General features: G+C 41.5%; 1 protein-coding gene across 3 annotated transcripts in view; it reads right to left on the bottom strand.

The window, feature by feature from the left end:
* The window catches only part of SORCS1 (sortilin related VPS10 domain containing receptor 1), a 507,270-nt gene that overhangs the window by 299,474 nt on the left and 185,952 nt on the right, over positions 1-21,844 (bottom strand). For all 3 annotated transcript variants that reach the window (XM_064595254.1, XM_064595255.1, XM_064595253.1), the window contains exon 2: positions 21,586-21,653. In XM_064595254.1, the coding sequence (XP_064451324.1) occupies positions 21,586-21,653 (68 nt within the window). The remainder of the gene's footprint in view (positions 1-21,585; positions 21,654-21,844) is intronic.

The following is a 21,844-nucleotide window of genomic DNA, read 5'->3' on the forward strand; positions in this document are numbered from 1 at the left end:
AATTATTAAAGAATGGTACTGGTATTAAATTGATATTAGATCAAGAATCTTAAACTACAACCATTCTTCCCACAAAGATATATTTACATACCGAAGAGACAGTGACTAATGCTTCTGTCAGTCATAACATGCATTTATCTATGCTATCCTAGAAATAGAACATAAAATAAAAATACTATATGGTACAAGGTGGTAGCCGAGGTTCTTCTGAGCTAGGTAGGTAAATAGGAGAGACAGGACAGAGCACAGGGGAGGGCAGGGTCCTGTCCTATCTGAGCTCTGGGCCCACAGAAACAGGGGGCTCCATCTGAGCATGGGATCTGGCATTTCAAGTGACCATAGGCAGAGGTATTCCATTCTTCTGGGAGGAGTAAGAGAAAGGAAGGCTGCCCTACACAGAGAAGGGGAGCTGATAGCTTCCACTCACCCACCCCTGCCCCTATGTCTACTTTTTCTCACTTTTGCCTTTTGTCTTAGCAAATAAACTTGCTCTGTTTCTTCAAATGTTTTTCCTACTGTGATTGTGATTGTGTATATGTGTAATTTTATAGCAAAAAAAGAACATTTTCTTTTACTTGCAGTTGCATCCAATTAAAGATGACAACTAAAGTATATTGATGACGAGAAGCACCGAAACATGCAGAGGAAAGGCACAGACTCTCACAGGTGACATATCAATGGCCACTTCTATGCCACTTTGTCTCCATGAATATGCTTTAGTGGTTACGAACTGCTTCATGTTCAAGGGTGGCTTAGCCTTAGAGGAGAGACTTAGAAGGGGATTACGATTATATCAAAGATCAGAAGAGAATGAAATTTTCCAGAACAAAAGATTTCTAAAATCTTCTAAAATTGCTAAGCCCTTTTCCATCTCCTTTCCACTATACATTATATGTAGGTCTCCTTGTAACAGTTAATAGCAAAATTCAAATCATAAGAAAAAAAAGAAAGAAAAAAGACCTGGGATATTAGAACAGAAAAAGATGTGAATTGGCCCATTAGAGAAAACTGAGATCCACAGAAATATGGACTGTGTTTACTTTCCTTCCCTATAAAAATGGCCTTTTTTTCATAAAAGAAAAGGCACTGTTTCTTTCTTCCTCTTTCCCTCTCTCTAATAATGAAGCCACACCAAGACAGATCAGAACTCTAATCAGCTTCTGAAAAAGCAGATCACCCAAGGAAGGCTATTTTACAGTCTTTCCGGTTCATTTTCCCTCCATTGTTTTAGGATCCTGGGTGTATGAAAAATCAAACTTTGTTACTTATGCTCTTGTTCTTGGCTGGATTTTGGAGCAATCAGCAATGTTTCTAGAATAAACAGATGACCATACGCACTTGCAAAGGTATATGCACACACACACACACACACACAGAATAATCAGAACACTCAAGTTGCTGAGATTCCAGCCAGAAGGATGAAAATAAATGGTGTATGGTCATTACAATTCCCAAACTAATAATTTCGAGTATGGCGTAAAATGAATGATTGCTAAGAGAGAAGGGCTAAGAGAGAAGGGGTAGAAGTGCTCCCTCTGCTTAAGCAAATTAATTAATTAAAGGGTTAAGACTGATTGGTTAGAAAATCATTGGGAAAGGTCACTCTTAACAGCGTCATTTATGCTTAGAGTAAATAGTTATCAGCTTACCCTGCAAAATAAGTGGCAGGGCTGCTGTATGTCTGAATACAAATTATTTGCAGAACGCTCGGCTAGCTTTGCCTCATTTTGCCACTGGGAATATGCAGAAGCTTGCATGAATGTGTACATTTGCACATCTCATTGTAAATCACTGTCTTTGCATTAAAGAGACTGGCCAGCTCATAGACCTAGACAGGAGGGCTCTACCTATGTGCCAAGTGCTTAGATCAGGCGTGTCTTGTTTTGTATTGTTTTGTTTTTTCTTAGAATCTGGAAAGGAGTAGGGACTTCTTAGAGGAATAAGGATTCTCTTTTTGTTTTATTTTTTTAATGGCACTGTTGATCAGGTAAGGTTCCTAAGTGAAATTTCTATCAAAAGTTTAGGAAGCCTGGTGTCCTAATACTTCCCATGACCTCCACAACTCATATCTGCTCAAAGCCTTAGTAACCAAAGACAGCCATGAGGGAATGTGCCTTTCAAACGCAGGAAAATCTCCACAGATTTCAATACCTTTGCAATCTGAATTTCCTAGAGTTGAAGTGTGGTGAAACCGGCTGTGTGGTATATGAATGCAGATACTGTGACCTTAAGATCTCCACAAATTGTAGGGGTGTGATTCTGGAAAAGCCACATGTTGTGGGATGGGATCCTGGGAAGATTAATACTGACTGCCTGATTTCTTTCCTAATTCTGAGAAGACCTGGAAATCCTTATCCTGTTCTTTGTCTCCTGGCAGACTCTGAAGGCTCAATAATATTTGGGAGGAGGTTTCATTTAGATCCTACCTAGAAAATTCCAGAAATATCCTTTTGCATCTTTATTCATTCATTCAGTTGGTCATTTAATTTTAATGAGCCGACTTCATGTGACAGGCACTCCAGTAGGCAAGGGACACACAAAGCCATGTTGTCCTACCATCAAAGGGTTTACAGTAGAAGCAAGACAGAAGAGAGACGAAATATGTTCAATGTGATGAAGCTCAAAGCAGCTGCAAGAGCAGGGTCTCAGAACTCATCAGGGAGAGCATGGAAGGGACACGGTATGGGGGATGCTTGGTAATAAAGGAAAAAAACTCTGTTTCACCATGCTGGACTCCAGAGTGAAGTTCTTTCTTTGAAAGTTGGCAATCTCCCCAACTGCACAAATACAGATGTTTGCTTGTTTCTAACTCCTGAGCAGGAGAGCCACCAGCTCAGGGGCATCATCACAGGACAGCCTCCTGCAGGTTTCATGGATCATGCCTTATGAATAATGGAAACTCTCAAGAATGATTTTGGTTTAAGATCAGGGATAAGCCCTTTTTGTGGGGCTATGTATGTCAGCACTCTGCCCTGGTAAATTATCTGCAGACAGCATAGTCTATCAAAATGAGCACACCACTGTTCATTTTTTCCTGCCTGCCATGCTGTTTATTAACTGCCATCCATTATTTTAAAAACGTTTCTGGAATCAAAGGTAAGAGTAAAGAGAGAAACAAAAGGGTGATAAGAGATAAATGCACTGCAAATCCAGAAGAGCAGGAATAGTCACAGGCTTGCACCATTCCAGGAGGCTCAAGAAATACAGGGTTTGGGGACCCTGACAGTCAGAGTCTGGGGGTGTTCTCATAGGGAAATGATGTGTCAAGCAGATCAGCACGTTATGTGAATTTTTGTCCACCCCCATGCTCTCTTAAAAAGCATACTATGATATTAATATACTCTACAAGTATATTATTATTTTTGAGAAGTATGTGACATTTTTTGAAATACCTAGAGATACCCTAAGGTTTTTAAAAAAACAGTGTAGAAATCACTGCCTTGAGTAAAAATGACTTCACACGTGGCTGCTGAGAGCTCCCCGATACCATTCATTTGGCCTCTAATCACCCCTCCTTGAAACACCCACCTCACAGCATTCCTGTCACCTGTGCTATTACTGGAATCCTGAGTTGTTATTTTATTTGTCACTGGGTGACAAAGCAAAGGTCTATGTTGCTGCCCTGGAGTGATAGCAATCTTTTCCCCTAGTCCTCACCACATGTGTGGGCATACCTTCTACTGCAGGGCTTATGTTAGCTTTTTAAACAAAATGACACATTGGTGGGACTCAGGAACTAAAGAGGAAGAAAATGTCAACCATCCAAGAAAAACAAAACAATACAGTTTCCAAGAATCCAGACCAGGTTTTGCTCTAAGGATATCCTCATCGCACACCCAGGAGGAGGCTGTTTGCTCTGCAATCCATAGAATCAGAAGTACCTTCAAGGTGACCACTCCCTCTTGAGTGGCAATGGCAATATTTAGCTGGTCTGTGACAATACAGTTGTGAAGCAAACACTTAAATAGGAATTAGTCTCCAACTCAAACCACCTTCCCAGCGCTGCCTCCTCATTTCATAATGTTATGGAGCAATTACCAATAGTTGCAATTCTGAAACCAGTCTGAGACCCAGGCCTCTGCAATTTACAACATATCAGTGATCTTTGTCAACATTAATTTTCTCCACCCTGATTTACGTGTTTTCTTTCATACTACAAAAGGATCTAAGTTTATGATTTATATGGAGAGCACGACTGTGTTTCAGGACTAGATGCAAAAAAGATTACACTCTTAATGTGGATGATAAATTTGCATCCTTGTTAAAGTAGAATATTTTAGCCATGACAAACGGCAAGATGGGAGAACATGCTCACTGAAACTTGGATGCCCAGAAGTAAGTAATTGGCAACATTAGCAAGCAGCGCAGTAATGCAAACCCCAGGAAAACAATGGATCAAGAGTTCATTGATTCTGTGTCTCTCACACATTAAAATCACTTGGGTATAACTTTTAAACTACCTATGTCCTGGGCTCAGCCCCAGAGATTCTGATTCCATGAATTTTGGGTGGGACAACACATATTTTTAAAAGCTCCCCAGGATTAAAAGCCACTATGAAATATACTTAGCATATTGCCAGGCATATGATCAATAAAATAGAAGCTAAAATAAAATCAGTGATTTATTAATTCACTGATTCATTAAAGAGATACTTATTGAGTACTCACTATGTGACAGGCATTGTTCTTGCTCCAGTGCTTTAAAGCAAAAAAAAAAAAAAAAACATTGCAAACTAAACACTTATTCTCAAGGAGACCAGTATCCTAGTGAATTACAATCATACTTAGTCCCCTGCCATGTTGGAGGAGACACAAAGGTCAAGTTTTCCCTGCTCCAACTTATAACTAAGGATAACTATGTCCACAGAGCACTTCACAACTTGAAGAACATGGGGATAATGATGATATCTGGCTACCAGATATTTATAGCAACCTTAACTAAGGAAAGCATTTTTAAAATCCTCATTTCACAAATTCACAAAACTGAGGCTCACAGAGGCTTTTCAGTAAATGATAGCTAGCTCTCTTCCCTCTTCTCCTTTACAGTCAGAAGACCTGTTAGTTTTTACCTTTTAAAACTGAAAATGTATCAGACAAGTTCTTAATAATGTTTATTTACTCCTCATAGAACCTGATTGATAGAATTACCATTATACCCAATAGGATATGTAAATCAAGGGTCAGAGACATAAGGTGATTTAGGCAAGGTAATTCTTTGTTTTCTATCATTTTAATTTGGGATATGGATTTTTTAATTTAATGGACATAAAACCAGATTACTATCTGCAAAACCAGAGTGAGTTTGCCGCCCTCTGTCTACCTCTAATCAACTAGCAATGAGCTATGATGGAGACATTTAAGGAAAAAAAAAAAATCCTAGAACAAGGGTACTAGTATTTTCTCATTAGCCGTCCAAAATATATGAGGACATGTGCTTTGAGCAAGGCAGCTATTTGGGGCAACAATTTTCAGAAATATGGAATGCCAAAGCTATACTGAAAAGCAGAGTCCATCTGATGTGGGAAACAAAGGCAGAAGAAAAATTCTTAAATTTCTTTACTACCTACAACACATTGACAAATCCTTGAAACAGGCAGAGTGACATTCCTCTAGGGACTCAGCTGCCTGGATGTTGATACTTTGCTAAGGGCAACAGGCAATCTTAGCCCAACCCCCAGGATCCTGTAAGTCTACATTAACATAAAAAAATTCCTTCGGAAACTTCCTTTATCTCCACCCTCCAAGATACATGTTGGCAATCATCCCCCAAGCATATGACCCACCAATATACATCTGAAGGTTCTCATGGCTCAGGTTTTATTAGACAGAAATAAATGACCTTTTCCCAACAAGAGCTAGACCCCTCAAGGTCCTGGAAACTTTGCTTCCAAAATTCCTTAGAGACTTACACTATCCCAAACTCCCTTCCAACTTGAAAGTATATAATGGGTCACTCCTCATGACCCCAGCACAGCTCTTTCTGCCCACGGGTCCTGTCCCTGTGCTTTACTAAAACCACCTTTTTGCACCAAAGACAACTCAAGAATTCTTTCTTGACCATCCGCTTCAAACCCTAACATTTTTCCTACATCACATCTAGTACGTACTTTTCTTCTTATAAATGGGGAGCCTGGGACTCTATGAAATAAAATGATCTGGCTGAGATCACACAATTAGTGGCAGTGCTAAAATGAGAACACAGCATGTGTTCATACCAACTTTCAAACACACACAGGACATACTATTTACTTTTTATAGGACTGACTAAAGTACTGATCTAACACATTAAACATTTTTATGTATCTACAAAAGTTTGAGAAAAATCTAGGGAGATAATGCTTATTCAATTTTCATTTAGAATTTCTAACATTTCTAAAAATACTCTGAAACTAATGAATGAAATTTACAAACTGGCAGCCTGTAAGCTCTGTTCTTTTGTTTTTTGTTTTTTTCTTTTCTTTTTTTTTTTTTTGGTTTTTTGGTTTGTTTGTTTTTAAGCTCTGTTCTTTTGAATACATACCTCTATCACCATCTGATTGGACCACATTTGAATATTAACTTTTCTACCTCCTGAAAATCTGCAAAAGTGATCTTTGCAGTATGATGCAGGAAACTAACATTCTTAAATGCAGATTCACTGCTGAAAATCTCAACTCCCCTCTTCTCTAACTTTCAACTTGGCCCCAAAGCATCAGCTGTGATAGAGGCACTTCACCAAGCTCTTTCCTTCCTATGTCCACTTCGGCCCTGAGTGGGATCTTGGACCACAGTTGCATGATTTTCTGAGGCAAAACAACAGGACTGCTACTAACTCACAACCCCAGGATCCTATGCCCAGAAAAGAGCACAAAACTGAGATGAAATGCAGTGAGGAGACACTCAAGTCCATGACAGGAACTCCGATTTGGTGAACCAATCTGAGAACAGGTTTTTGTGTTTTTTTTTTTTAATTTTTTTTAAAGATTTTATTTATTTATTTGACAGAGAGAGAGAGAGCGAGAGCAGGAACACAAGCAGGGGGAGTGGGAGGGGGAGAAGCAGGCTTCCCGCCGAGCAGGGAGCCCGATGTGGGACTCGATCCCAGGACCCTGGGACCATGACCTGAGCCAAAGGCAGACGCTTAACGACTGAGCCACCCAGGCGCCCTGAGAACAGGTTTTTTATTAGCCCCCGTGCAACTTTCAGTGGCTTGAAATCAACGTCTTCAGCCATTAAGAAAAGAACAAAGTATGAACATACTATTGAAAGAGGGAACTTACATTTAATGAGCCCTACTCTGCATCTGGAGCTTCAAAGACATTTTTTCCTCACAGCAAGCTAACATGAAATGTACTTGTAGGGAATGAGGTTTTCATGGACATTGGGAAGCTGGAAGCAGAGCTATTGTTCAGGGATTTATTGAACCCTGATTTCCTCCACAGATCAGCTGTGGCCGTGATGATGACAGGTTTGGCATTAGCCCTGGAGGAAAATGAAAACTTTAAAAGAAGCATCAAGTGCAAAGACTGTTCTTGAATATAATGTAAGCCTCAAATCCAAAAGCATCTTGGAAAATCAAAATACTGGACTTGTCAGATATGGCTGCAGACTATACTTCACAGACAAAATCACTAACAGTTCTTGGTGACCACCCAGTTTTTGATAAATCTCTGCCCTTGCTTAAATGCAATAAAAACTCAATCTAATCTTAAATTAGCACATGTGTATTCTCTGAGGGAAATGAGGACCCACGATGGTAATTACACATCTCAACTCTATCTCCTCCAGGAGGATAAAGAATCCATAAGAAAGGAAGGGTAGCATTATTTCCAGTGGGTACAGGAACTACTGGGTGACAGAAAGTGTCAAATCAGTGAAGAAAGATGGCCCAGGAACTAGATGCAAGAGGAACCAAAATCCACAATCTAAATCTGCTCTAGTCTACAAGACCTATTTCAAGACTTACGCACCCCACATCCATCAGCTTGATGTTTGCCACTATAAACTAGACTGGTACCTGTACCTTGACCTTTGCCCAACTATAATGGGTCTTTGGAGTAAGTGAAACTGCTCTAAGTTTCAGTCTGGACATACCCTGCAGAGCTGTATCTGGAAAAGGTGAAGAACACAGATGAGTTAGTACCACAGATGAGTTGGTACCCAGGCTACCAATGCCATGCTGCCATTAGCTAAGCTAATCAGGACTGTCATGGAGGCAGAATCCTTAGCTGACAGGAGTCTGGACAGTAGCTGACTTCTGTCGCCCCCAGCCCCAGCTCCAAATGCTTCCTGGTGATTGGAGGAACAACTGTATCATGTTGGTTTCAAACAAGCCAATGGAAAATGTAAGCAGAGCCCTTTTGACTAAGAGTCTTCCAGTTTTGTAGATACTCTAAAACTGGCCCAAATTAAAAAAAAAAAAAAATGTAATAGACATAGGCAGAGTCCATAGATTCATAGATCATCTCAGCATCGAGAGCATCAGCCTCTTTGCAGAGCTGCCAAGAAGGGAAAACTAGAGGCCAGACCTCTATCAAGAATGCAGCAGTAACTAGAATCATTTGATGTCAGCAAAACTCTGATTGCTAAGGCTACTACAGGCTGGGACCCACTGTCGCCTGGTAAAAGTATAGTCTCCATCGTATAACATTCATTTCAGTTTTGAAGAGATAGGTTGTTGGGATTGCTTTCTGCAACCCAACAAGAGGAAATGTCTCATGAAATGTAGAAGGAAGAGGATGGTTTAAATTCTGACACACTCCTTTGAGGTCAGAAGTGATAGATTCCCAACTGAGAGAAGGCAAAAATAAATCAAGAACGGGTGATCTAGGAAGTTGGGAAATGACAATATAAGTGAGAAAAATTTCACAATAAATACTAATCAAGTTCTAAGGGTTTTCAGATGAAGAAATCTCCTTGTCCCACCAAAGAAAAGAATTTATGCATCGACTTATTACAGGCATGGCTAATCCAAGTCCCCAATTATTTCCAAGCATATGGAATAATGCATAATGCAGTGAGTATAAATTTCCCAATTAATGTGGTTTAGAGTTGGGGATGGAGAAGACAGACTTCCGTCAAGTCATCTTCTTTCTTTCAAACTCAAAGAGTTAAAGCTAAGTTCACACTGGCCTGATTCAATGTTCTTATTTGAAAGGGGTGAAGAAGCAGGACACTCAAAGATAAATTCTTTTCAAAAAGCTCTTTTAAGTCCTGGTCCCCAGAAATGCTGGCAGAAATAAATATACATTTTTTAAAAGAAAAAAATAAAGTCCTGTGCCTTTCATGAATTGATTGCATCTCCTGCTTCTGCAAGCTAAGAAGTCATAATCCTCTGCAATCACAGATTGTTTGAAACCAATAAACCAAAGGTGATGACCTTGCTAATACATCCCAGCAGGAGGAAGAAATAAAGCCGTGCTGAGGAATAACTCTTCAGCACACCATTTCCCTTTGGAAACAGGAGAACGGAACTGAAAATGCCCCAGCTTGATTTATGGATGAACAGTATTTTGGAAACCTCACCTGAAAGAAGAGGAAGGGTTTTCTGAAGTTCTCCAGTAAAGGCTGCTTTCATTCCTCTTGTTCTATGACACACAGGGCAAGCCCCCACCCCCGGATACCAGCTTCCTTGACATGCACAACTCCCCTGGCCTCTGCTCACAGGGAGGCTGCTCTATCATGACTGTCGCATGTCCCTCCACCTAAAGTTAATTCTCTGGTGACAGCACAGCACAGAGCTCAGGATCAGGAATTCAAATGGGCCCAACATATATCTGTTTTTCAACAACCCTCTGATGCTAACAGAAGGAAATGCAACCAGGAGACACAAATGGGAAGAAATTTATCTTCCTTTTACTATCATACCAGCTTCTGACACTCATGGAAGCATCACTATAGACATGCAGCATAACAGTGTCAATCTACACGCTGAAATCAAATTAATATTTGTCACCTCCTTCATGTGCCATGGCAATAAATTACAGCAAGAACTGACATTCGAGTTCAGTAACAAAGGGAAGTTAACCTTTGATTACCTTTGATATACAGTATGGGGCAAGCTTTACATCCATTAATTAAGTACACAGGAGACATAGATAATTTTTTAAAAAAATCTTCTTTCCCCAATATATTTGTCCTGGTGCTCCTTTTTACTGAACACGTACTACAGGCCGAGAACTGTGCTCAGCACTGGGGACACAAAAGAAAATAACAGGCAACCTTCAACATATTCCCCATAAGGGGAATAAATATACAGAAAGTACTTAAAATTCAAAGTAATGCATTCAAAAAGGAAAACATGTAAAATGGTAAGAGCACCTGAGCAGTAATTTATTCTCTGTATGGAAGAGGATGGTCAGGGAAAAGAGAATCCCTGTGGGGTTCAAAGCCTGCGTCCTAGACCCAGAATGCCTGGATTCAGATCTCTTCTCTACTGCTTAATACCCTTATGATCCTGTGTATAAGTTTCCTCATCTATAAAATGGGTATAAAAATAGTACCAACTCATAGGATTATTGGAAGAATTAATTTAGTTGATATGAATAAAGTTCTCTTGAAGAAGTTCCTGGCACAAAGGAAATAGCCATTATAAATGGCTATCATCATCCTTTATTAGATAAATCAAATATAGGAGAAAAAATATTTCAAGCAAAGACAACCAAAGAAGTATAAAATCCAATGTTTTTGTTTGTTTTGCATTATTTACTGAGTGTTTAGTAGGTGATACACATTTAACATAACCGTCACCATAATTCTATGAGATAAGTGCTATTATGACTCCTTTTTTTTGATGAGGAAATGGAGCAGAGAGATTAAGAAACCCCACCACCATCTCAGAACTAGTGAGTGGACAGAACCTGGATTCCTGTCTAGGCAGTTCAACATCCTAGCCCAAGTGCTGACCTGTTTATGGATTGGCCTTCCAAGAGCACCTGTTGTCTGGCGGAACCTACAAGCGTTGACCATGGCTAGAGCATATAATGATCTTCCTTCATTGGAATTCTAGGAAGTGGAGTGATCAAACTCAAGGAATATGGTTATCCAAGAGGAGAGGGATAAGGGAAGCCAAAGCAACATAAATTTAGAATCCAGAATATTAAAGTCCCAAAACTAGGACTTTTAAATATAAAAGGAGCAAATCATTGGCATAGGCTCCAGAGCAAACTGTGGGAAGAAAAAAAAAAGGGGACCAAAAGAAACTCAACATCACTTCAATGTGACATCTGAGCTGGTCTCTGTCTCTCTTTTTTCTCTCTCTCAAGAGAGATAGGACAGTGACTACCAGACGTGGTTAATACACAAGCTGTAGGTCTTGGAGGTTAAGAGCTGCCTGGTAAAAACCTACCATAACCAGATCAGAGGAGGCTGCTCAGTGTTCACCAAAGCAATGGAGGTAAGTTGTCACTCACGAATACCTAGGAACGTCGGGGACCTGACAAGCAGATCCAGCAGTTCCATACATATGCAGAAAAATAGCAACTCCTTCTCCTACAGAGCTGAGTGGATTTCTTAACAATAGCTTTAATAAAAGGCTTTTCAGATAAACTCCACCTGCTCTGACCAGTTCCTTTTCACAAAGTCCCCTGGGGGCTAGATATGTACTAAGTTTAATATTATTAAAAGTCACACTCCTCTGGATATTATTTCTTAAGTGTTCTGTAGGCTTTTAAACACACTTGGATTGGGATTCCTACTGTTCTGCCATTTGTCCTCCCCCAACCCCCAGCTTCACTTTCTTCTCTATGTAGCATGGACCCCCTCATCTACCACTGCAACCTCCTCAGCAACCTCACCCTGTTGTCATCGTTCAACACCTCTCAGGAGCTACATAACCAACCGTCTTTTGAGTATGACATAGGGCTCACTGCAGTGAAAGCACAGTCATGCTAACCCCAGCCTATAGCCACCCAGCACTGCACCTGCAGGCCCCTGAGCCCTCCCGCCTCATGCCTCCTCAGCAGCCCTTCCACATTGTTGATCCTCAAGTCCATTTCTCACTCACCGTAAATCCAAATGTCAGGAACTCTCTCAACTCCTGGTCTCCCAGGAAAGCTGATCTGTGTGTGCCCCACTCTGGCTTCCTTGCTCAGTGGAAGAAATGCTCCCCCTGTGCTCACCCTGATCTACCATGGCTGGATAAGCTCCCAACACTTACCTTCTCTGCCACTCAATCTACCAGTTGGATTCACTCTGAGGTTTTCACACATTTTCAACATCTTCCCACTGATTTATCCCCCCATAAAACATGGTCAGGGTTGCCCTCTCTTCAAGAAAGGAAGATATCCCTTTAGTCTATGACCTCCTTTATGGAAAATCATGTTTCTTCCTTTATTACCCTTCACAGCTTCTTCCTTGGAAGAGTTGTTTCTATAACCTATTCTCAGTTGTAGGTGCTCAGTAGACATCAGTAGAGCAGATGTATGCAGTACGTGGCCTCACCATCCACTGGACTATCCAAAACAATAGCAGAAAAGTCATTCTAGAAATGTCTCTTCCTCCCACCTTCTCACTCATCCAATTGGTCCGTTCGTTTTTACTTTATAAGATCTGTTGGAATCACCACCCCCATGAAATCCCATACTCCATTTTTTCATGCCCGCCCACCAAAAGTCAACTCCTTTTCATCTCTTACTTTACTGACTACTGTTCTCATGGTCACCCGTCTTGTTCTTTTCCAACTATATCTTCAACATGATACCATGATAATTTTTTCCCTAAAATTCCCATTTCATCAAGTCTTTCCCTTGCTCCAAACTTTCAATGATGCATTACCTCCTCTGGGATAAATGTCAGAATACCTAGCACAGATGAATTTGAATTGGCCCATTTCTATTTTTCTGAAATCATCTTTAAAATACTCCATCCATACACAGACTATATTGTGATCTCGTGTAATCTCCTTAAGATGCTGTGTCATCAGCATATAAAAATGCCTGGAATACAGTACACACTCAATAGATAAATAATTAGCTTCGGGCCCTGGGTGGCTCAGCTGGTTAAGCTTCTGACCTCAGCTCAGGTTGTGATCCTGGGGTCCTGGGATTGAGTCCCACATCGGGTTCCCTGCTCAGCAGGGAGCCTACTTCTCCCTCTCTTCCCTGTTTGTGCTCTCTCTCGCTATCTCTGTCTCTCTCTCTCAAATAAATAAATAAATAAAATCTTGAAAAAAAAAATAATTAGCCTCTTTTACTGGCCTGATTCCTACTTGTTCATCAAGAGTGAGGGGGCATCTGGGTGGCTCAATCAGTTAAGCAGCTGCCTTCAACTCCGGTCATGATCTCAGGGTCCTGGGATTGAACCCCACATTGGGCTCCCTGCTCAGTGGGGAGTCTGTTTCTCCCTCTCCCTCTGCTTCTCCCCTCTGCTCATGCACAATCTCTCTCTCAAATAAATAAAATCTTAAAAAAAAAAAAGTCAGTTCAGGTATCCTTTCATCCAGGAAGCTTTCCCTTCCCAACCCAGAGCGTGTTATGGTGCCTCTATTATGGTACTTGACACGTTAATCTCATTTATTTATCTGTCTCTCCCACCAGACTGTGAGTTGCTTAAGGGTGACAATCAGATCTTATTCATATCTGGATTCACACCATTTAGCATGATTCCAGATGTGTACTTATTTATACATTCAGTTAATTTGACAAATCTCACTTAAATGGCAATGTGCCAGGCACTTTTCTGGGCATTTGCAATAAAACAGAAAGTGAAAAATACAAAGTCTCTGCCCTCAGGGAGCTTATATTCTAGCGGTGGGCATCAGACAATAGCCAAGTAATAAATAAAATCATTACAGATCACGACATGTACACTGAATGAAATACACAAAGAACTGTGGTAGACAAAAACAAGGGCCTTCTCTTAAATAAGGTGGATCTAGTTTTTTAGAAATAAGGTGGTATTCAGGCTGAGATCTGAAATATGAATGCGTTGCATTGACTGAATAATGAAACTGTATGTTGCTACACATAATTAAATTGTGCATCTTCTGAAATTCTTTGTGCTCAGTATAGAATTCTATACTCAAAGACAGTGTAGTAAAATGGGAATTAATATCCTAAGTACTTCCTGAATCTATAACTAGTTTTGATATTAGAATGTTAGTTGCTCCGCTTTCTCTAGGAATATTTTCTTGTTTCCTGGGCTCATATTGATAAAGTTACGAGAACATCAGGGCAATGATTGCTTTAATGTGTATCTCATCTGTTACTTTGCTAAAAAGAGAAATGGGGGACTCAGCACAGAGCCAACCGCTGAGGTCAATGAGGAGCGCAGAGGGGCAGCCTGAGGCCTGACCCTCACAGAGATCTCAAGAAGGTGCGTAGAGTCTGTAGGAAGATCCTTGTAGAAACAGCCTTCATGTGGGTATTCAAGAAGATTTTGTCAGAATTGAGGAGGCCAACAAACATTCATGGTCATCTATGGACATTACCAGGTTCCCAAACTTGAATCTGGGCTCTTCCCACTTGGCACTGGCTGTGTTCCTACTCTTTGATCGACTGTGATGTCCTTTCACAAGATCATGTAGCATATGATTCATACAGTATCTCCTACCTGGAGGGCATGAGGTTAAAAATTTAGGATATAAACCAGTACAAGACACAAACCCGGATTTCAGAAACCCTAAACCATTTCTTAATATATTGCTTCTAAGCAAAAAAAAAAATATATAATGATATTTAATATGTGCCAAGTTCTCTTTTAGGTGCCAAGCAAACAAAAATAACTAAGACGTGGTCACAGACTTTGAGTTTCCAGGCCAGTATAGAAATAGATGAGCATTGACAATAGCTCGTGCATAGCTACACACTGCATTTGCCACACTTCTGTAATCACCCGCTGAGTATCCGCCCTTCACTAGATTTGTAGTTTTTGTAGGGAAGAAACGATTTCTTACTTGGATCTTTTTCCCCAGGGTCTGTCTAGCACAGTGCCTGGCACAAAATAGGGGGCTAGTCGATGTTCGTTAAACTGAACCAAATAAATATATATCTGACAACCATCCTAAGACAAAGATACATAATGTGCTACAGTATTAATGAGGAAGGAATGATTTACTTTGGCTGCGGGGGGAGGCAGGTGGGAACAGAAGGTCTACGAGCCACAGAGCAATAAACCTATGAGGAAGTGTTCAGCATCACTAGTGGTCAGAGAAATACCCCTCAAACCACACGGAGGTCAACACACCATTTTCACTGAAAAAACTCGCAAAATTTTCAACTAAATTAATTTTTTTTAAGATTTTATTTATTTATTTGACAGAGAGAGAGTTAGCAAGAGCAGGAACAGAAGTAGGGGGAGTGGGAGTTGGAGAAGCAGGCTCCCCGCCAATCAGGGAGCCCAATGCAGGACTCGATCCCAGGACCCTGGGATCATGACCTGAGCCAAAGGCAGACGCTTAATGACTGAGCCACTCAGGCGCCCCTCAATGAAATTAAATTTTAATTTAATTTTAAATTCAATTTTTAAATTGAAAATCCCCAGGGCTGGCGAAATCACTGGGAAATATATAATTTATTACTGCTTATGGGTGTGAATTGTTCCAATCTTTTTAAAAATCATCTCAGCTATCCATTAACACTACATATGTGTATATTTTTGAAACTACAGTGTCACCTTTAGGACTCCAGAGTACGCTACAGCAAGAATATTACCCCAACACAAGGACATGATTGCAATATGTTTATGGAAGCACTATATGTAATAGCAAATATTGTGGACATGAGCTAGAGATCCACTGAAAAGGTAATGGGGAGGCCGTGGGGCACAGGCATTAACAGGATCAATTCAGGAACCACTTCTGGCTGCATTATGCTGGGAACATGACTCAGCTTTGCAAGCCTCACTCCTCTCATCTGCAAACCTGGGATACTAGGAGTGCCTGTTCTGTAGGCTGATAGGAAGGTAAAAAGCACTGAGGACATTTCCTGGCACGCATGAAGCACTATGTAAGTTAGGGTGTAGCTGTTTAACTCTGCATTGGACATCCATACGATCTGATGCTTAACTTTCTCTTTTTCACATAGTCATCAGGACAGACACCGATGACTCACTGTTAAGGAAACAAACAGGTTATCAGAGTTCTGTGACTGGTTATGCCTATTGATCCTGACATATGTGTGTATCTGTTGATCTTTTTGAGTTGGGGCATGATGATATGGACGGAATCACCAAAGACTCTTAGCATCATCGACCTCAGGAAGGCTAGATCTGTGTGGGAAGAGACTATTAACATTTTTATTTGTCTCTGCACTGTTTGGCTCATCATAATTGAGCATATATTACATTTTTTCAATTAAAAAAATAACAATAAGGTTTAATACAATAGTCTTATAACTCCAGGAGCAACAAGCAACTCCATGTGACACAAATATGGGAAAGGGAGTGAGATTTAGAAAGCTCAAAAGAAGCCAGAATGCAGAATCCAAAGCATGTCCTGATCCTGCTGGGGAGTGTGGCTCTCTCATTGAGACCCCTGGAAAGGCACTAGACATTTGCATGCACAGAGAAGAGTAACATCATCAGAGCTGTGTGACATGAAGAGTCCTCCTGTGGGGAAATTATCATACGGTAGCTTGATTCTTTTTCTTTTTTTAGGGTGGGTATCCCTATTTTTTATATTCTTATTTTTGTAGTTGACTGAAAGCTGGATTTTGTAGCAAAGCATCCTTCAAAGCAGGGACTAACAACCTATCCTAAGCTGCCACTTTGCTCTTGCCCTGGATGAGGAGAGGGAAGGCAATATATGCCTAGCTAATGTGTATCCACCACAGGGAAGGCAGAGTCCCAGACTTCCGGTCAGCTTCTGTCAGCCTGAACTACAGGCGCTCTCCAGACAGCACTGTCTGCAGCCAACCCCACACAGACACTGTCTCAAGGGACTCTCCACAGAGCCATTCTCTCCACAAAGACTCCACGGGGAAGCCTCTCTTGATAACTGCTGTGTGTAACACCCAAGATGAGGACACAGGGCTGGCTCCCAGGGTGGAATCACAGAAAGCCTAACCATGCTCCCTACCTTAGCCACATGCTCCTTGTGCCCAAAAAGCAGGTATTGCTCCTAGAAAAGTACCTAATTTGAAGATGTGTTAGGACGCTTGCTTGTGTTTCACCTGAATCTGAAATGGTACCCTGGATTTGAAGAGAAGTCAGCCATGTCAGCCGAGCTCTAGGACATGGGCACCGCGGGCTGCCTGTCCCTTTAAGAGTATCCCTTTCAAAAATGAAGGGGGAGAATCAGAGGCCGAGAGGAACCATGAGAGACTATGGACTCTGAAAAACAAACAGGGTTCTAGAGGGGAGGGGTGTGGGGGGATGGGTTAGCCTGGTGATGGGTATTAAAGAAGGCACGTTCTGCATGGAGCACTGGGTGTTATGCACAAACAATGAATCATGGAACACTACATCAAAAATAAATAAATAAATAGGAGGGAAAAAAAAAGAGTATCCCTTTCAGCTCCTTCCAGAATTGCCTAGGGCTTTCTCACCAGCTAAGCCTCTCTCAGCAAAGTACTGATTACCCAGGCACTAGAGGGGAAAAAAGATGAATATATTTCTTCTCAGAGATACTGTATCTAGATTTTGACATTTTATTTATCTCAACCTTTAAGCTTATCTTGCTCCAATATGGCAAAACCACCAGCTCTACCGAATCTCAAAGCTTAATCCACTGTAAAGTGGAGAAGATTCTGAGGGTTGGTGAATTGTTCTGTGTCAGATCATCCCCCTTTCCTCTCAGTTGGACTCCCTGAGTGAACAACAACACAACACAAAACAAAATCAACAACTTGCGCTAAGATTAAGGTGTAGTCAATGACAAGACCACCTGGGAGCAGAAGCTCATTAATTCAGCGCAGCTGCATCTCACCCTGTCATCCACAGCTTGCTGAGCCAGCAAGGTGCGAAGCTAGGACATCACTACATGGTCAGCTGCCTCTGGGCCTCTTTCCTGTTCTGACACCCCATGCCATTTGCCACTTGACCCCTTCTCACTGTTTGGTGGGAAAAACTTGTAAGGAATAAGGGCTCCATTGAAAAGTGCTATGTCTCTTTGTTGGACAAGAAGCCATTTCCCTTTTGCCCGATATTTTTCTGGAATAGTAATAAGCTGCTCAGAATGTCACAGTTCTTTAAAAACTCTATTTACTTCATATATTTACGATTAAAATTTTGTTTGCTTATTTGCTCAGGTACAGAAAGAGTCACCAGAAGGCAGAGGGACTCCCGAAGACAGGTAAGCAGTAAAATGATTGAAGTTTATTAACTAACATGCCCGTAAATGTATGGCCTATTATTTGCTAATCGCATGACCCTGAGCACACCATAAAAATGAAGTAAGAGGTCACAGTACTGCACGTGTGGCGCTTAATTTCATGCCTGGCACATAGTGACCGCTCAATAGAAGTTTGTTTTTATTATTGTTGTCATTATCATCATTATCACCAGCATCATTGCCATTATCATTAAACCAGAAAGGTGTTGGGTTTAAGGATTTAAAGTCTGGTTGAGGAGAGAAAATATACACGTGAGTAAAGTAAAGAAGCAACGCTTATCTCGTGTCTTTATCACAAAACTTATGTTGTATGACAGTTTGTCTGTTTACATTAGATCTATCTTATTCTGGGATCTGGCAGCTCTAGGTGGCTGCCTAAGTACCCAATCCAATACAGTTATAGAAGGCAGGTTCCATAAAAGTACATTTAACTCTCATTTGAACTGTCCACGCATCTTTGCCCCCCTCTAGACAATGAACACCTGAAAGACAGAGCTTACGTGCTCTTGATCTATGTACACACCCACATTCCCCTCCATGGACCAGAACAATCTAAGACCTACAGGAGTTAATCAATACATCTTTGTTGAATAAATGAATAAGAATATGAAATTTAAATATTCACTGGTCTGTTCAAGAACAGATGCTTACTGAGCATCATCATGGGCTAAGTCCAGTGCTCTGTGCTAGGGATGTAATGAGAATACCTAAATTCCAGCTTGTCCCCAGCGAGCCCCCAATTTTAAGCCAGGTTTCTAAAAAGAAAGTAAGAGCTGATGCAGGAGAAAACGAGCTTGGCACTAGTCTCCTTCAAGCAGGGCTAACCCAGACTCTCCCTCCCTCTTCTATATTAACACCCCAAAGAGATTCCCTAAAAACCAAACATGGGCATCGTGAACCACCCTAAAACACAAACCCTACCAAGGCAGTTATGAAGTATTCGAAATATTTTTCTTTCTCCTTCCCTCTTTTCTTTTCTAAATTATATTTTCATTAAGGCATGGGTTCGTCTATCAAAGCATTAAACTGATAGTTTTAATAGCATAGCGCACCCACAGTAGTTTTCTGCTACAAATGAGACATGTAACATAGGGCAGACACGATAAATGACTATCGTGGCTCAATCAGAAAAGTAAACATATGCAGGTATATTATATGTGTATACGTGTGTGTATGTGTATGTATGTGTATATATCCTCCACTGAAATCGATCCTAAGACTGAAGGATCAATAGATGATTCTTTCCACACTTTCCAAAGCTTAAGCCCATGGAGATTGCTCCTTCAGAAGAAAGGCCTGGTATTACTTTTGTTTGCTTATTTGCACACAAAATTTTTATTTATTTATTTATTTTAATTGTACTAACTCACCCCCCCTTCTTGAGCTGAGAAAAAAACATCCTCCCTAGGCCAGGGCATCAGTCACAGTACCCCACAAGAAGGAAAGGAGCATGGTGAACCTGACTTTCAGCAGTCTAGGGCAAGCTGTTCCTCCTGTCCCTGGGGCATGCCCTTCGCCCTGCTCGGGTTGAGACTGGGGCCGCCAACAGCCTCTGTCCCCACTGAGACAGAACTGCATATCTTTTAATTTTCTAACATGCCGACTACACTTCACACAGCAGATGCACCGCAAAGTAAAAGCTGGCTTTTACTTTCATGTATGTACATACATTAGAGCAATCTATCAAGGAAACATAAGCTTACGCAGAGTCACAGAGAGTCTGATGAAGGGGTCCTGAATTTAAACAATAAAGCAAGTGTCAGGCCCTTAATGCATTAAAGAATTGTACTTTCTGAGGCTCCTACCAAATTTCCCACACTTTAATTTAGTTACATCATTTCCTTGGGACCAAAACTCTGCATAATTGACCTTCTTGTTGGGGGAAGAGCTCAATAATCTAAACACCTCACCACAAGCACAAGAACAGGATCCTATCCTTTTCTTTGGTCTGCTGGGGTTTTCCTAAAGCACACAACAATTTATTTGGGGTTTCTTATATGGAGTGTGAAGCCTAATGGAAAACAGCCATCAGGTTAAAATGAAATTTAGCGAACAATCCTTTTGTGGGGTAGATTCCTTTAGGGTGTATAACTCATGACCCTCCTCTGTGTGACAAGGGCATTGCCCTACAACCCAATTGGTAAAGCAAGTACAGTTACCTCCCCTCCAGCCCCGTCACTGTTCACTGTAGCAGGGATGGACCCCTGACCCAAAGGGCAGATTGAACTCCTTCTCCCTAGACATTAGCCCTGCGACTGAGGCCCAGTAGCCAGTCTCTCCTGGTCATGTTAACTGACAGCGGGTGAAGTTCCCTGCTGATCCTACGTGCGGGAGAGCCGCCTGCTTGTGTCTGCCCAGAGGCAACTCCCAGCTCCCATATTCTTTGTACCACCTCTCCCCGCAACCCCCATCCTCTGTGCACAGCAGTGTATGTGCTCAGGGATGGCTGATCAGAAGTGATAGTCAACGTATTTAAGCCATCACTGTAACGACGGCACTGACCCATCAGACTCTGGGCTGGGCACCAACCCAGTGATTGCTAAATATCATCCCTGGGGTCATCTCCACCCTCTCCCCAGCTCAGGGATTATCACAAGATCCAGGCCTAAGCAACCAAGCACCTCCGGTGGCTGAGGTCGGTTTGGGTGTGGGCACATGACATGGACTGGCAAAGACCCAAGCATGATGAGACCAATAAAGCCCATGTTTACAAACAAACAGAAACAATGGAACATATAGCCCCTGAGAACAAAAGGAGCCAAGAGCTGCCTGGGTTTCTGAGGACCTTCCTGTCCCTAGTTTCAGCCTAACTGCACGTGTGTGCTGGTGTTCAATGAGTGAGTCAGATCCTCGAGGATCAATAGCATTCATCTGAAGAATTTATATTCACACAATACAGTGTGAATCCCAGACAGGAAGGCATGCACACAAGTGTGTGTGCACACGAGTGAGCTGAGGGCCAGGAAAGAAGCGGTGCTGTAGATCCTCTCTGCAAACACCCCTCCGTTCTTTTGTTTCTGCTCCAACAAGCTCACAGATCAGTGAGAACTGTGGGAACCAAAACACATAAAGGCAACCTCATAATGAACAGTTTAGCAAAAAGACCTGTGGCAAAAACAAGGGGTCTATAAAGAAGTAAGGATCTGGCCTGCCTGGGGATAAACCCCAATCCGTGACTAAAGAAAACAGAGAGCAAATAGAGGAAGCTGTGAGAACACAGAGCCAAAAATCTCCACCCCCGCGCACCCCCCCCCCCGGAAAAAAAGAGGTGGGGAAGAGCAGTCATGGGCGTCGTGTTTAAGTAACACAGTAATCATTAGCTCACTTTATCTACGTACCTCCAAAGCGAGCTCTCAGTGATGCTCCCCAGGTTATAGTCATAGAGCTTTGTCAAAATGAGAATCACCTGAAGGCAAAAGAAGACATCATGGTTAGTCTCAAACAATTACAATATCATAGAACTGAAATGGCCCAAGGGAGGACTTAGGATTCCTTTAATGGGTGCTTAACATAATTGAATGAATTGTTACAGCATCACTTAACTGACTGGGGAAGGGTTTGCCAGGGCCTTCCTTTAAACTGCTCAGGCCTGATCCC

Source organism: Mirounga angustirostris, unplaced genomic scaffold, assembly GCF_029215605.1.
Source record: "Mirounga angustirostris isolate CCGP_5_RB_7025 unplaced genomic scaffold, mMirAng1.0.hap1 SCAF_6, whole genome shotgun sequence".
Taxonomy (NCBI): domain Eukaryota; kingdom Metazoa; phylum Chordata; class Mammalia; order Carnivora; family Phocidae; genus Mirounga; species Mirounga angustirostris.